A 14,082-nucleotide genomic window follows, 5' to 3' on the forward strand; every position below is an offset into this window, starting at 1 on the left:
CACACACTGCCATCACGTCAGTGTCACTGCAGTGCTGAGAATGACCCAAATAATACCTGCTCTTTGGTGGTCCTGAGGGTCCTGAGCAGTGAGGAACAGGGTAAAAGGTGAGTAATAAAGTATGCAGAGAAACAGAAGGTCTACAGTGTCACTATATTGAACTGCAAAGTGCTCTTATACGATCAGTGGAGCTGAAAAAAATGAAGGTGGTCATAAGGTTATGTTTAATTGGTACATAATAAAATAAACAGCAAAAAGGAAAAGTGTCTTTCACAGTTACTGATTATTAGTTTAATGATTCATAACTCAACAATCCTAGAGTTTAAATGCTGAATACAATGTATCCTCAGTGAGAGTAAGTGAACCATGATAAAACAATTCACACTAAATGACTGACACTCACATGCTCGAGGTTTCTTCTTCCTTGTGCCACAAACAGAACATGCCAAGTGACTGTGGCCAGTAAAAAAATGAACTGAGCTATCAGACAACATGCCAAGTTGGTGATCTGCACTCACATCATAACAACAGCACATACACTGCACATGTCGGATACAACAGATTTAATATCAGTGTGTAAAATTCAGCAGTGAAATGTTACTAAAGTGGGTAATAGTCTTTTTGTCAGATTGATGGGTGTGTTATATGGTTGGTAAACCACAGGCACTAACGGTTATCTGCTAAGAGAGGAAGGCAGTACAGAGTCCTGCATCCAGTGACAACAGCTGCAACTCTCCAGATTCTCAGACTGACTGGAAGCACACCTAAACACACACATACACACATGTTCAATGATTTTCCTTAAATAATATAATATAATAAAATCATAATGAGCTATATTTTTTAATAGAAATAAAAATTAATATAAAAAAGTTTTAAGGACTTGCAGTAATATAATTAGCAAGAAGTTCAGATACACTCCCTGAACAGTTGAATATTTGAATGGTTGGGGACCTTCTATACCTAATTACTCACAATAAATACTTTTAGGCAAAATGTGCCCCCCTCAAATAAAAATATTATTCACAATTATTTTTATGTAAATGCTTATTTTTTGCAAGAGCACAATACAAGTTATAAGAATAGAATACAAACAAGCAACACATATCTCATGTAATTAAAGTTTAATACTAACAAATTATATAAAACCATTGTATCATCGTAAAAAAAAATGTGCACAAATACATTAGTTCTGACATCTCAAATTAATATTGTGGCAATGTATTAAAGATGAAAAAAATAATGTTTATTTAACATCCGTTTCCTATCTTGGTTGTTATCATTCATAACTCAACTAAACAAGATGTAAGTATTACTTTACCACAAGTCCCCTCGCAGAACATCCAGGACTTTGACAGCTTTGTCTGCAACTCTGGTTTGTATCTGTAATATCTGTCCCTAAAAAAACAGTAAGCGTTATTACAGCTACTGAAAATCGGTACACATTTTTTGAGATATTATAAGAGATCTGACAAATCCCTACACTGAATATAATACATACCGATAACATTAAAACCATTCCCAGGTAAAATGAATACCTGTTGTCTATATAAAATTAAACTTGTTAAGGGATCGCTATATGAGCACCAACCATAACAGTAACTACACTAAGAAAACACACTTATTACCCAATTTCAACATAACTGAAAGGATTTCATCAACCAGTGGCTTGTAGGGGACACATACAAGTAAAGTTTTTTAGGTTTTATTAGCAGTAGAAAGCTTATCTGCTACTCACATCCAGCAGATGGCACTTGGGCACAGTCTTAGACCTTACTTGACTGTGAAGCTGATGAAGCAAAAACACACACAGTTCGGTTGTAAACAAGTCAGAATAACTGTAATCAATTTGACTGTTTGTGCTAAATCCACACTTTGACTTTTTGGCAGATTCAGAACTACTATAGTGTCAAAGATATGTCCCACACACAGTAGCTCATCCTGGGGAAGATGTAAAGCACAAATTCATACATTGTTTGCTCTTCTATAAGCTACAGCTCCTTTGAAAGAATGTACATGATGCTCTTAAGTAACTGTATCCCAGTGAAACATAACATAGCTTTAAAAATGTTTTCCCAAGAGATGGGGCCACGTTATGGGTCTATGAAAACAGTATGGGAATTCATTTTTATTACCAGAGTGACATCTGCTGGACACAGGCTATACCTACCTGGGACTACTCATATGAATTGATTTACTTTTCTCAGTGTTTCAGATTGGTACAGATCTTGTGCTGTACAGTCTGCAGCAGAGATGTGTTGTCCATTACAGTAGTTGTCTGTACCTCTTTAAAACCACGTGCCCTTCACCAGAGTGTAGACACTACAGGAGAACAGCAGTGCGCAGGGTGGGATTATGGACTATAAACGCTAATATGTGAACTACACTGGAGCAGCACTTAAAGTGAACGGAGCTAAACGGCTAAAAGCACAAAATAAAAATAGTAGCTAACCATAAGGCCAAGATATTTCTTGAATTTTATAAAGTAGAATAAAGTATTTTGTAAAAAGTATTTTTTTTTTTTTTTACATCTAAGAGATTTTAGGGGGGGTGAATAGAGCCAAACGGCTAAAAACAAAAAACAGTAACTTTTCACTTTAACACTTAAACAGGTATTCCTTGAGTTTTTGCTAAAAAAAAAAAAAAAGAAAAGAAAAAAACTTTATACAGCAAACGGATTTTATGGGTGAATTTAGCGAAACGTTTAAAACTTAAAATAAAAATAGTAAATATCCACTTAAACAGGATATTCCTTGAGTTTTCTAAGGACAATTTTTTATTTGTGGAAAAACGTAAGATCAAGGTCTTTATAGATAGTGGAATCCCAATTTTTTTTTCAATGATCATATAAAACAAAAACAAACATACATACGTACAGATTTAATTAACAAGAGAAATAGGAAGAAGAAGAAAAAACTCACCCACGTATCTGTTTTTTTTTTTGTAGAATAGTAAGAATTCTGTATTTTGCTAAAAAATATATATTTTTACAGTGAAAGGTTTTATGGAGGTTAAGGAAATGGGGATAAATTGAGCTAAACGTCTAAAAACTAAAACTAAAAAACATTACTCTTTTAAGTTAAAGGTGCTGCATTACTGTGCTACTGTGAGATGCCTGGTTGGTTTTGATGAGCTACTGAAGTTACAGCCAGAGCACGTTTATATCTTGAATTTAAACGCTTTATAAATATGCCTGTGGTGCTGACACATATATTGTTTTGTGTTGAGAAAATTTGAAGCATTTATAAACTCTGATTTAGCTGCGCGGCTGAAGTTGGCTTCTTGTTCGCCAGCGACTTATTCGGATTTTCGTTCCACCTTAAATGTTACTGCAGTTACATGCGGCCACCTGAAGATGAGGGGCTTTGATAGTAAAAAGCCACATTTAAGCACAACGCTGTGCAAACGCTCTAAATAAAATAAAAATAAAAAAACACATAAAAACGCTCAAAGTTTAACTTAGACTTGTATAGAATAAAATAAAATATAATAATAATAATATATAATAATAAAATATTATATTATTAAATATAGACTTAAGATAAAATACTTCAGACGGTTAAAATCCTGAAAAAGAACAAAAAAAAACACTGTGGATATTTTCCAAAATGACCCTGTGAACATAGCATGTAATATGTAGATGTGTATAGGCATGTAATATAAAAATAATCAAATGCCACTTTGGATCTTATTCACAGGGCATTATCTCCTCGTTCTCACACTGTTTAAAAAAAACTGACTGTCAAACTTAAGAAACAATATATCAGACTGTAAAAATCCTAAAGATGAACAAATATTACTTTTTGTTATAATGATGCTGTGATTATGTTCCAAACAAACACTGTCCACACTGTTATAGATTAGATGGTCTTGTTCATCTTAAATTCATTGTTTGCTTTGTTAAAAGCGCCACACAAAGAAATAAGACTTTATTTTATTTTATTTCATCTTACTTTTATTTTGGAGGCCGATTCCAGCCGAAGCTCAGCCCCGCCCCGCCCGGGCCGCTGACGCTGCTGCGCGCACGGTGGGAGCGGCTTGGGGGGCATGACTCCGGTCCTCCTCATCTAATGAAAGTGAAATGATAGACTCCAGCCTTCTCTGACTAACGAATGACAGGTAACGCGTTTATTCTGGGGCAGTTTATCTTTTCTGCGCTATCGGAAGCCGTGTGGTTTAAAAACTGTGCTGGTCCGCTGACTGTGCTGCTTCGGTTATTGGATAACGGCTAGCTAATAACGACAGGCTTGCCATTCATACTAACCCTGCATTAGCTGCTAACGCTAACAAGCTAATGCTGTCTGTATTGAACGTTAGCTTCAGCTGTAGTAGGAATGCTAGCTATATAACGTTAGCTCACCTATGTAAAGTTAGCTACTGACTAGGTAGCCTCTGTAAGCTGTTGTTTTACGGTTAACTAGTGTTAGATAGTTAGTTAAGGTTTTAGCGAGCAGTTAGCTTAGCATGTTCGTGGCTGTAGTTAGTGAGCTAGTTAGCTAATTAGCTTCCAGCGAGGCATTATTGACACTCCCATGTAATGGACAGCTCCGCTCCTGATAAGCTAGTTTAGCTAATGAACAACACGGTTTGAGTGCACAACGAGGAAGTAAGTTACACTATCCAGAAGCATTCAGAGTTTGCTCTTAATTTAACTAATCAGTGTTTCTTTAGTTCAGCTATTTTGACAGTTAAATGCACAGCTACTTAGACAGCTGTATGAAACCCGCATAGATAACTAGCTAGCTACCCAAAATAGCATTGCTGTCTCGTCGTTTCCTTATGGACTCTGCGAGGGGGGATGTTTGACATGCCATCTCAACCCAGACCAACCTGACAAACACAGTAAGTTAGTTATTTATGAGGGCAGAGCAGGCTGTGCTATTCTGTGATATATTCTTAATACATGTGTTTCATATTAGCTGATGATTTCATATTGTCCAGAATTGGTCCAGCAGGTTTTGCTTGTTGCACAAATTGACAATCTAGGGTACACAGGTTCCTGATTGTCAGTGAGTTAAGTTAAGCTAGCTAGCTTAGCTACGTTCAGGTCACATCAGCAAAGAAGTACAGTAACTTCTGTCTTTCATTTTTGCTTTCAACCTGAATGTATGTTATATAGTTAGCTGTTAGTCTTCTGAGAATTTCCCTTTTGCACAACATTTTCAGCTCTTACAAAAAAATAAGAGACCATTTCAGTTTCTGTATCAGTTTCTCTGATTTTGCTGTTTATAGCTATATGTTTGAGTATAAAGAAGATTGTTGTTTTATTCTATAAACTATGAACAACATTTATCTCTAATAAAAATATTGTAATTTAGAGCATTTATTTGCAGAAAATGAGAAATGGCTAAAATAACAAAAAAAATATATTCCAGATTATATATTGATTATATTCCAGAGGTTTTTAAGTAAAATAAAAAAACTCGTTTTTTCTCCAGAGCTGTATATGCTGTGCATTAGGTATAGGCAATATGGCCTTAAATAATATCATGGTATTTCAGGGTGTTTCCACAAAAATATGACAAAATATAAGACAAAACATAGATTTAAAAATATATATCATTTCAAGAATATATTACAGCAACACAATTAATATAACAACAGAAATCTACCTCAAATCTCGAGTGCAGCATATTTAGTGCATAATTTTATTGCATAAGACACCCCTAGACATCCATCTCTAGTAATGTGATGATGCTTATTAAGCAAATGTAAATAGCGAAATGTAAGCATGTGAATGCAGTACAGTGCAGTTGTCTTATGTGTATTAGCTACATTGCTTAGACACATAATTACATACTATTAAATATGCAGCATGTGTTTTTGGTGTTCTGAAAAATAAGTATTAATACTTTAATGTTATGCATTCCATCATATTTTCCATCATATCGTGTTGTGTTGTGTGTACGTAATTTTAATCATACTGAGAGATTTTTTTAATTAGGCCTTCAACTACTGACTATTTTTGTAGTTGATAAATTTATTTTTGTCGATTAGTCAACAATTGTTTATGCCATATCCTCCATCACTTTAAAATTAAAGAAACGGCTTAAATGCCTAGAAGCTGTTTAAAAGTGGAAGATACAGCTATTTTGTAAGTAATTACATTATCTTTTGTGTTTGGGCACTTTTGGAGACATAGAATGAGTTGAGCTTTTCTGTTCCGAGAACTTTGTGTAGTGCAATGCTGTTACAAATAATGATTAGTCGACATTTTTATAATTTCATAAGTTTATGATTATCAATGTCTATAATATCCACTTATCATTGCAGTCCTGTTAGATATGATGTTTTGCTTTGTGGGGGACACAGAAAGTAGACTGTTTATATTATGGCAAAAAAGTAATATAGAATAAATGAAAGAAGTGATGCACTGTGATTGTAAAATAAATTCCTGACATTTGTACTGTAATATTTTCGTATGTGCTTCTCTCTTGCTTTATGTCCTTTCTCTCCCTGTCTACACCAGTCTTAATCTGACATGGCCCCAATGTCCTCATTCTCTTTTTCCCTTGCAATGAAACTATTATCTCACTCTCTCTAAGAGTCCGTCAGGCCACAAATGACATGAAAATATAGAGGCACAGAGGCAAATCAGCAAGCTGCTTCTTACAGTAGGGAGAATGTGATCTGAGGGTGAACAGGAAATGTCTAAAATTCTTCATGCGTGGAGAAATATTTGCATATCCTAAAAAAAGTATCTTTAGGTGTACACACTTACAATGCAAAATGAGTTCAGGAATACATTTGTTAACTATGCATAACATTCCACCAGGTGAGTTTCTGGGCGAAGGATGACGATGGCGCATGTTGGGGCAGTGGTTGCGGCGATTGCTGGTGTGATGGCCATTATGCTTCACTCTTCCATACATAAGATTGAAGAGGGTCATTTAGCTGTTTATTACAGGTAAGTATTTTAAAAATAAAACATTTAAAAACAACTATATCTTAAAGAACTAAAACTAAATGTATTGTCTTTTATAGAGGTGGGGCTTTGCTAACCACTCCAAATGGCCCAGGCTATCACATCATGCTGCCTTTCATCACTACCTACAGATCTGTCCAGGTAAGAGCAGTTATTTGGAATTATGTTCTTGTATTCCCATTTGAAAAGTGCATCAGACATTTAAGTGTAATTTAAGATAAAAAAAATGCTCATACAAATTTGACTCTGGATATTGCTGCTTTCCAGTGAAAAAAAACGTATCTCAATTATTTTATCTTCAAAACACAGGAGCAGTCCTTCCTCCCCCTGTAGAGTTACTATTAAGGAAATGCATTTTTTTTCGTTGCACAGTGATCATATACAAAACTGTTTATTTAAAATGTATTAATTTTAGTAATTCCATTACTTTTACGTTTAACTGTCACACGGATTCGAAAAATGTCATTTGTTTTGTATATTATTATTTTCTAATCATGTTCTCTGTGATCTAGACAACAATGCAGACAGATGAAATCAAAAATGTGCCTTGTGGAACAAGGTAATGTAACCATTTATACAGATATAGGAATAGATAGAATAATATGTTATTCATATGCATATGCTTACTTAAATGACCTTTTACATTTTTAAGAACTTATCATAAGACTTAAGGTTTGTTTTTTGTTTGCTTGCTTGCAGTGGGGGTGTCATGATCTATTTTGATAGAATTGAGGTGGTCAACATGCTGGTGCCATTAGCAGGTATGAACAGTACTGAAGTTCGTGATGTTTGAAATGTTAGTAATGTTTAAAATAGAGGTGGCAAATCTGTCCAAAACAATCCTGTTTGGGTACAGGCTTTCAATTTTAAACAACCAGCAACACTCCTGATTCAACATGATTAATCAGTTGGTGTTTTTTTTTAACAACTGATGACATGAGCATTTGCTTGGCTGGAATGAAACCTGCAGCCACACCGGCAATTTGTAGGCGGGTTTGACACCACTTGTTTACCATTTAATCTTCGTACATATTTCTTTGTACACCTGTGTTTTCAGTGGTGGACATTGTGAGAAACTATACTGCTGACTATGACAAGACACTAATATTCAACAAAATCCACCATGAGCTGAATCAGTTCTGCAGTGTTCACACACTACAGGAGGTCTACATTGAGTTGTTTGGTAAGTAGCGGTTATGTCAAACAGTTTATCCTGCCTTGCTGGCTAATGTTTACAGTGAGCAACAGAGCAAGTCATGTTGCGTGTGTCTCGAGCCAACTATGTGCCTTAAGTTCAATGCACTTTTGTTGCAGCTGTAGTTCAGATGAGTTGCAGACTTATGTTTATATTCTGCTGCCACAGATATTATTGATGAGAACCTCAAGACTGCTTTGCAGAAAGATCTGAATTCCATGGCCCCTGGACTCACTATTCAGGTGAGATTTTAGGACCTTTTCAGCTGTCCTGCTCCCTTTGTGTTTGTGTGTTTTTTCAGTTTAAATTACAAAGTGCCCTGAATAATGTTCACTGTTTTATCTCAAGAGGTCATTTAGGATTCAGCCATGGGACCAGTGCCTCATTGTACAACATGATGAATACAAAATCAAGTGTTTGCCTAATTTAGGTCCAAGATATCTTGAATTTCCCCCAATAGCCTACTCAGCTGTAGCACTACAGCTCTTATGTTTTACAGTTATTTGTTAGTGAGGCACAGTGAGCTATTACTATTTGGATAGAAGCCAGGTTTTATTGATTTTACCTGTGCCCTAGATTTTGAAATGAACCTTTGATTACTGGGTTAAAGTGCAGTTAAAATGTAAGTGTTTAACAATATCGAGAGAACCCCTTTTCCTCTATTAACCCAAAGCACAGTGGTTCTTTGTAAACCGTGCTGGTGCTGGCTTTTTGACCTGGCAGCGCAAGGCTGTTTGCCAGAACCAGAGAAAGGAAACAATGTATTACTGTCCATGAATCATATGTCAAGCTGACCTTGAGGTGTCTTTGTAGGCTGTCCGTGTCACCAAGCCCAAAATCCCAGAGGCAATCAGGAGAAATTTTGAACTGATGTAAGTAACTTTCTCCTCTTAGATGTGGTGTAAGAGATTCTTGCAATAGACCTCATTTTATAGTTTTGTTTTCTGTGTTGTGATAAAAAATGTCATATTAAATTATTATGATCATTTATTTCTACAGTTACTGTTCATTTTGTCAGCTCCACTGACCATAGAAGATTAGACTTTAGTTCATCTGTTTCTCTGTATACTTTATTCTCCTTTACCCTGTTCTTCAATGCTCTTCAAAAGGGCCACTACAGAGCACCACAATGCAGATATTAATTAAGTGGTAGGTCATTCTCAGCACTACAGGGACATTAGAATAGTGGTGGTGTGTCAGTGTGTGTTTTGCTGGTATAAGTAGATCAGATACAGCAGTGCTGCTGGAGTTTACACAGTAAACACTGTATTCACTCACTGGGCACTCTTATTAGACATTCCTGCCTGCCAGGTGCACCTAGCAGATGTAAAGTTATAGACACAAGCTCATTTGTTGTTACACAGTTTGTGTTGGTCATCCTCTATCCTTCATCAGTGGTCACATGACACTGTTGGATGAATATTTCTTATTGGTGGATTCTATTCATTCTAGCAGTGACTCTGAAGTGTTTAAAAACTCTAGCAGCTAACGATCAGTGAAGAACAAGTTGAATAGAGTCTGTATGCGGAGATACAGGTGGACTCCAATCTGTAATTAGCGTGTAGAACTACAAAGTACTTCTATATTTGTTTCGTGGTGTTAATAAAATAGTCAGTGATTGTAGAAAGAAGGAAGACGTAATAATATTCTGGTATGACGGTGTAATTCTGAGTTATTCAGTGTTTTGTTTCGGTCACACCACAAATCTTTAAATTGGTAAATTTATAGTAAAAGAAGATAATTTTGTCATTTTGGAACACTAATTCTATTCATTATACAATTTTTACACAAACTAAAGAGTTAACAAATTGATGTCTACAAATAAAAAGTAGGGGTTATATCTGCACTTGTAAGAGTCCCAAATATTCTGAGAGACTTACACTATTATACAACATTATATCACAGAAGATTAAATGCATCCAAGTATACTGTAAAACATTTTCTTAATCTGTTTCCTATTGCAGGGAAGCAGAGAAGACCAGACTACTCATCACAGCTCAGACCCAGAAAGTTGTGGAGAAGGAGGCAGAGACTGAGAGAAAGAAAGCTATAATTGGTGGGAAACGATACCATTGAAAGTTACTATTAAGATTAATGAATTGGACTGATTTAATTTTTCTTTTGTCTTTTCATCCAGAGGCTGAAAAAATAGCTCAGGTTGCACAGATCCAGTTTAAGCAGAAAGTAATGGAAAAGGAGACAGAGAAGCAGATTTCTGAAATAGAAGGTATGACTAAAAGTCCACATATATCAAAACATTAAAACCTATTATATTAAGCGTGTAGATTAAATACTGATGTTCTTTGTTTTAAACAACAGATGCTGCTTTTGTGGCCAGAGAAAAAGCCAAAGCAGATGCCGAGTACTACACAGCAGCAAAGTTTGCAGAAGCCAACAGGGTAAATTTTTTTTTATAAAATTGATGTGGTGGGTGAAAAAGGTTATCTATCATTCTGGAATGTGTTGCTGCTCTTTTACCTGAACACATTCACATGCTCAAACATCTCACTGTTGTTTTTTATGTTCTTGATAAACTGAAAGTGATCAAATTCCTGCCTTCTTGTTTTACCAGCTGAAGCTGACTCCAGAGTATTTGGAACTCATGAAATATCAGGCTATAGCAGCCAACAGCAAGATCTACTTTGGCCAGGACATCCCCAACATGTTTGTAGACAACAGTGCCTCTCCCTCACTAAAGGGGGCTGCAGATTCTTCAGAGCAGTTGGAATTCTTAACCAAGACAGACAAGCACAGGAAAGGGGCTGCACCCAGAACAGAAACGGAGGGTCACTGAGGTGCTCGGGTCTTCTCCCCGTCTCTGTCTCTCTCTCTGTCTTTAGGCTGGGAGCGCTTGTGTGGAATGCTGGCATAGATACGATTGTCGGGCTGCAGAGGGTGCTGGGTGCTTAATAACTGTGCCGTGAATCATCCAGCTGAGGACACTGAACATGAGAGGCTGTGCTTTACTAGCTGCCTGTGGTCTAAGGGGGGATAAAAGGCACAAATGGCTTAGGATGTGCCGGAGGTTTACAAAACGTTCTAATTCATGAATTAATGGTGTTGCTGTGATTTACAAGGTTAGGTGAAATTCACCACAGCAGGATCCCCAAAATGCCCAGTGACTTACATAGCATGCGTTTTCATTTTCTGTGTCTGCTTGCTTGTTCTTTTTTTTATTTGTGTTATAATGCATATTGATATGTATGTGAAAGCTTAGAAATGATCTTGAACTTTTTTGTGTTTTTCATAACTGGAATGCTGAGGCTTCAAACTAATTGAAACAGGGCAATGGATTATGCAGCTACAAGAGATTTTGTTTGTTGTTGTTGCCAAAGTTAAAAAAAACTTTTCTCTCCTAATATAGTTGTAACTCGGAGGTCTTAACGCAAATTCCCAATTTGCCTACAATACCAGTCTTATCATTAGTGGCATCTTTTGGGATAAAGTTTTAATTAAACACAGTCCAAAAAGAAACACACTTACTACCGGTTGATGAATTCGTTTCAAAAGGACATGCACTGTACACATTTTATTAGTTCTGTTTGATTTATTTTTTTCACCTGTGTTCTTTAACCTAAAAATCCACAGTCTGAGTATAGTGACTAGTAGTGCAGTAGTTGGTTGGTTTTGTCCATGTAAAACATTGAGTTGTGGGTGATGGCTGAGCTGTGTGTGATTGTTGGTTTGTTTATAGTGGGTTCGGTAATGGGGTTTGCATTTGTTTTCATTTGATTTGGTGGCTACAGTAGGGCTTGAGTACCTAACATGCCACCGCCTGCTATGATTTAATCCTGAAATGTACTCGCTAATTCAGTTTTGGCCGTCTGCCTTTCCATCATGTCCAGATCTACTCCATTAGTGTGAAAGGAGCGTGCAAAGGGAATCTAATATAAGAAAGGGCTGATGTATATAAAAAAATGGAATTTACCAAAAGAAGGGCTATGGAATTAACAACATGAGGCAAGATTTAACAGCACAACTACAAGAGAAATATACTGGAAAGCTGTTTATATGTCCTTATTGTTCCATTCCATCATATTTGCATCAGCTAATTGAAATACTAGAGCATTTAATACTGTATTGTAAAGAAAAGAACATTTAACTCACTACTGATGGTATTATTTTATTGATTTTTGCTAGGATGTCAACACTAGAGGGCAGTCTTGACTTAAGTTCTGTGCTTAATGGAGACTAGGAATGAAAAATGCTGATTGAGCCTCAAGTACAAAGAAAACCGGGTAACAAAAAGGCTTGCCTTGACCAGAGTAGATGTAGACTTAGTTTAATTGTCTGATAATTCCAGTGCATTTAATTAAACATTGTGGGCACTTTGATTTAGTGTTTTTATGTTGCTATATTTATAGGTGCTAACCCATTAAGGAACTGCAGGGAGTTTCTAAAACATAGTAACCTGCTTTATATTTACTGTTTGAGGGTTTCAACAAGTCTCTGTCTAATTGGTTTAGTATATCTGCTGGGCTTCTATGAAATTTACCCCTCTGTTTCATGTTAAAAGAGTCTATTATTATTATTTATCATGCCCTGATTACATTCAGAACTGCTCTCCTTTGTTAGTCATTTCTGTTGAATTAAACATGGTCTTCCCTGTCAGTGTCCACTAGATTGAAAACATGAGCGTTTATCCAGTCTGGGTGAGCGCATTTTATATAACGCCCCATTACTCTCTCTACTCATCCTCTACAACACTGCCTGTTCTTTCCACTCAGATTTTAAATGAAAATAAAATTCTCCTAAATACGTTTGGGGAACTTTGTTTTAAAGGAGAAGTCACCGACTAAATGCAAATTATGAAATAGAATATCTAATCGATGGAAAATGGCAAGCTTCTTATATTCAACATTTGAGCAATCAATTAAATAAGCTTATGAATCTCTGTTGTGGTGGTAGATTTGATTTGATTCTGGGTGCATGGGTGGGTACATGTCGGAGTGGGTGAAATTAAGCTACTCTGTGAATGTTACTTTTTATACATATGCATAATTTGAATTCTTGATTTCCCAACATTTATATGCAAAAAATTTGTAATGTTTTGAAGTTCAGTTATGTAAAATAAAACTATTTTGATACCACTAACCATAGTTCTTTATTTCTAAGGATCATGTAAGAACTTGGTTGTTAAGCATTTTTGTTTTAAATGTATAAAAATTCTCAATCACTTTTAAATCTTTGTTGTTTCTTTACAAAAAAAAAAAAACGTCTTCTGTCTGTATATGCTCCTAAATTAACATTTCCAATTTTACAGGAAAGGGCAAAAACAGGAACTAAATGGTACCTTTATTAATTATGATGTGGTTCTTTTCAAGTGGTTTTGGAAACACAAACCACCCTGGAAAAATGCTGTAAAAGCAGGCAATTGTTAAAATCCCCCAAATTAGGAGCTGTCAGTAGAACTACTTCTCTACTGTACTGTACTTAAGTTCTAAAATGCGGTTTCTGTATCTACTGGAGTATTATATTTTTTCTCCTATTTCCAGTTTTACTTAACTACATAATACTTTTACTTCAATACATTTTTTATGTCCTGCATCATTACTCAATACAATTATAAAAATGTTAGGAATCACTCCAAACCCACATTATCACTAAAGCCAGAGAGGTAGAAGCTGCTCCTCATTAAGTGAATCAAGCCGTCAAACTGATCTTATAAGAAGACCATTATTTTTGACTGCTTTCTGCAATAACTATATAACACAAAGGTGTACTTTTATTTTTAATGTTGAATACTTTAGTACTTCCACTGAAGTGTGGAGCTTAAAGAACACTTCAACTTCTACTCAAGTCACTTTTTTCACAGAGCACTTTTACTCAATTCTGGGTCTTTTGGGTGTTTTAATTACATGCCCAGTTTGCTTACAGAACTTAAACAACCTTTTAAAAAGAAAGAACGTATGAAAAAAAAGAAACTTGATCACTTTTGACAACACTGCAAAAAGCCATGCTT

The 14,082-nt window shown here is 35.7% G+C and overlaps 1 protein-coding gene and 1 long non-coding RNA gene across 2 annotated transcripts; one reads left to right on the forward strand and one right to left on the reverse strand.

Annotated features, from left to right (window-relative positions):
- Nucleotides 1-276: 276 nt before the first annotated feature.
- On the reverse strand, nt 277-1,399 carry LOC111195921 (uncharacterized). Its single transcript, XR_002651877.2, has 2 exons — nt 1,322-1,399; nt 277-764 (listed from the first exon to the last, which is right to left on the reverse strand). It is a non-coding gene; the product is annotated as an uncharacterized LOC111195921 (long non-coding RNA).
- A 2,612-nt stretch (nt 1,400-4,011) lies between these two features.
- erlin1 (ER lipid raft associated 1) lies at nt 4,012-13,214 on the forward strand. Its single transcript, XM_007248575.4, has 12 exons — nt 4,012-4,119; nt 6,776-6,907; nt 6,985-7,066; nt 7,438-7,484; nt 7,625-7,686; nt 7,983-8,108; nt 8,289-8,362; nt 8,934-8,992; nt 10,085-10,176; nt 10,258-10,347; nt 10,440-10,519; nt 10,693-13,214. Exons 2-12 carry the CDS (start codon nt 6,795-6,797, stop codon nt 10,912-10,914), a joined length of 1,047 nt encoding a protein of 348 aa, XP_007248637.2. The 5' UTR covers nt 4,012-4,119; nt 6,776-6,794; the 3' UTR covers nt 10,915-13,214.
- The last annotated feature ends 868 nt before the right edge of the window (nt 13,215-14,082 follow it).

This window comes from Astyanax mexicanus, chromosome 7 (genome assembly GCF_023375975.1).
Source record: "Astyanax mexicanus isolate ESR-SI-001 chromosome 7, AstMex3_surface, whole genome shotgun sequence".
NCBI lineage: Eukaryota > Metazoa > Chordata > Actinopteri > Characiformes > Acestrorhamphidae > Astyanax > Astyanax mexicanus.

Bases quoted from the DNA above. Each gene is read 5' to 3' on its own strand.
- erlin1 (XM_007248575.4), top strand. From the start codon at position 6,795: ATGACGATGGCGCATGTTGGGGCAGTGGTTGCGGCGATTGCTGGTGTG. The intron at 6,908-6,984 runs GTAAGTATTTTA...TGTCTTTTATAG, and splicing joins CATTTAGCTGTTTATTACAG to AGGTGGGGCTTTGCTAACCA. The intron at 10,348-10,439 runs GTATGACTAAAA...TTTAAACAACAG, and splicing joins GCAGATTTCTGAAATAGAAG to ATGCTGCTTTTGTGGCCAGA.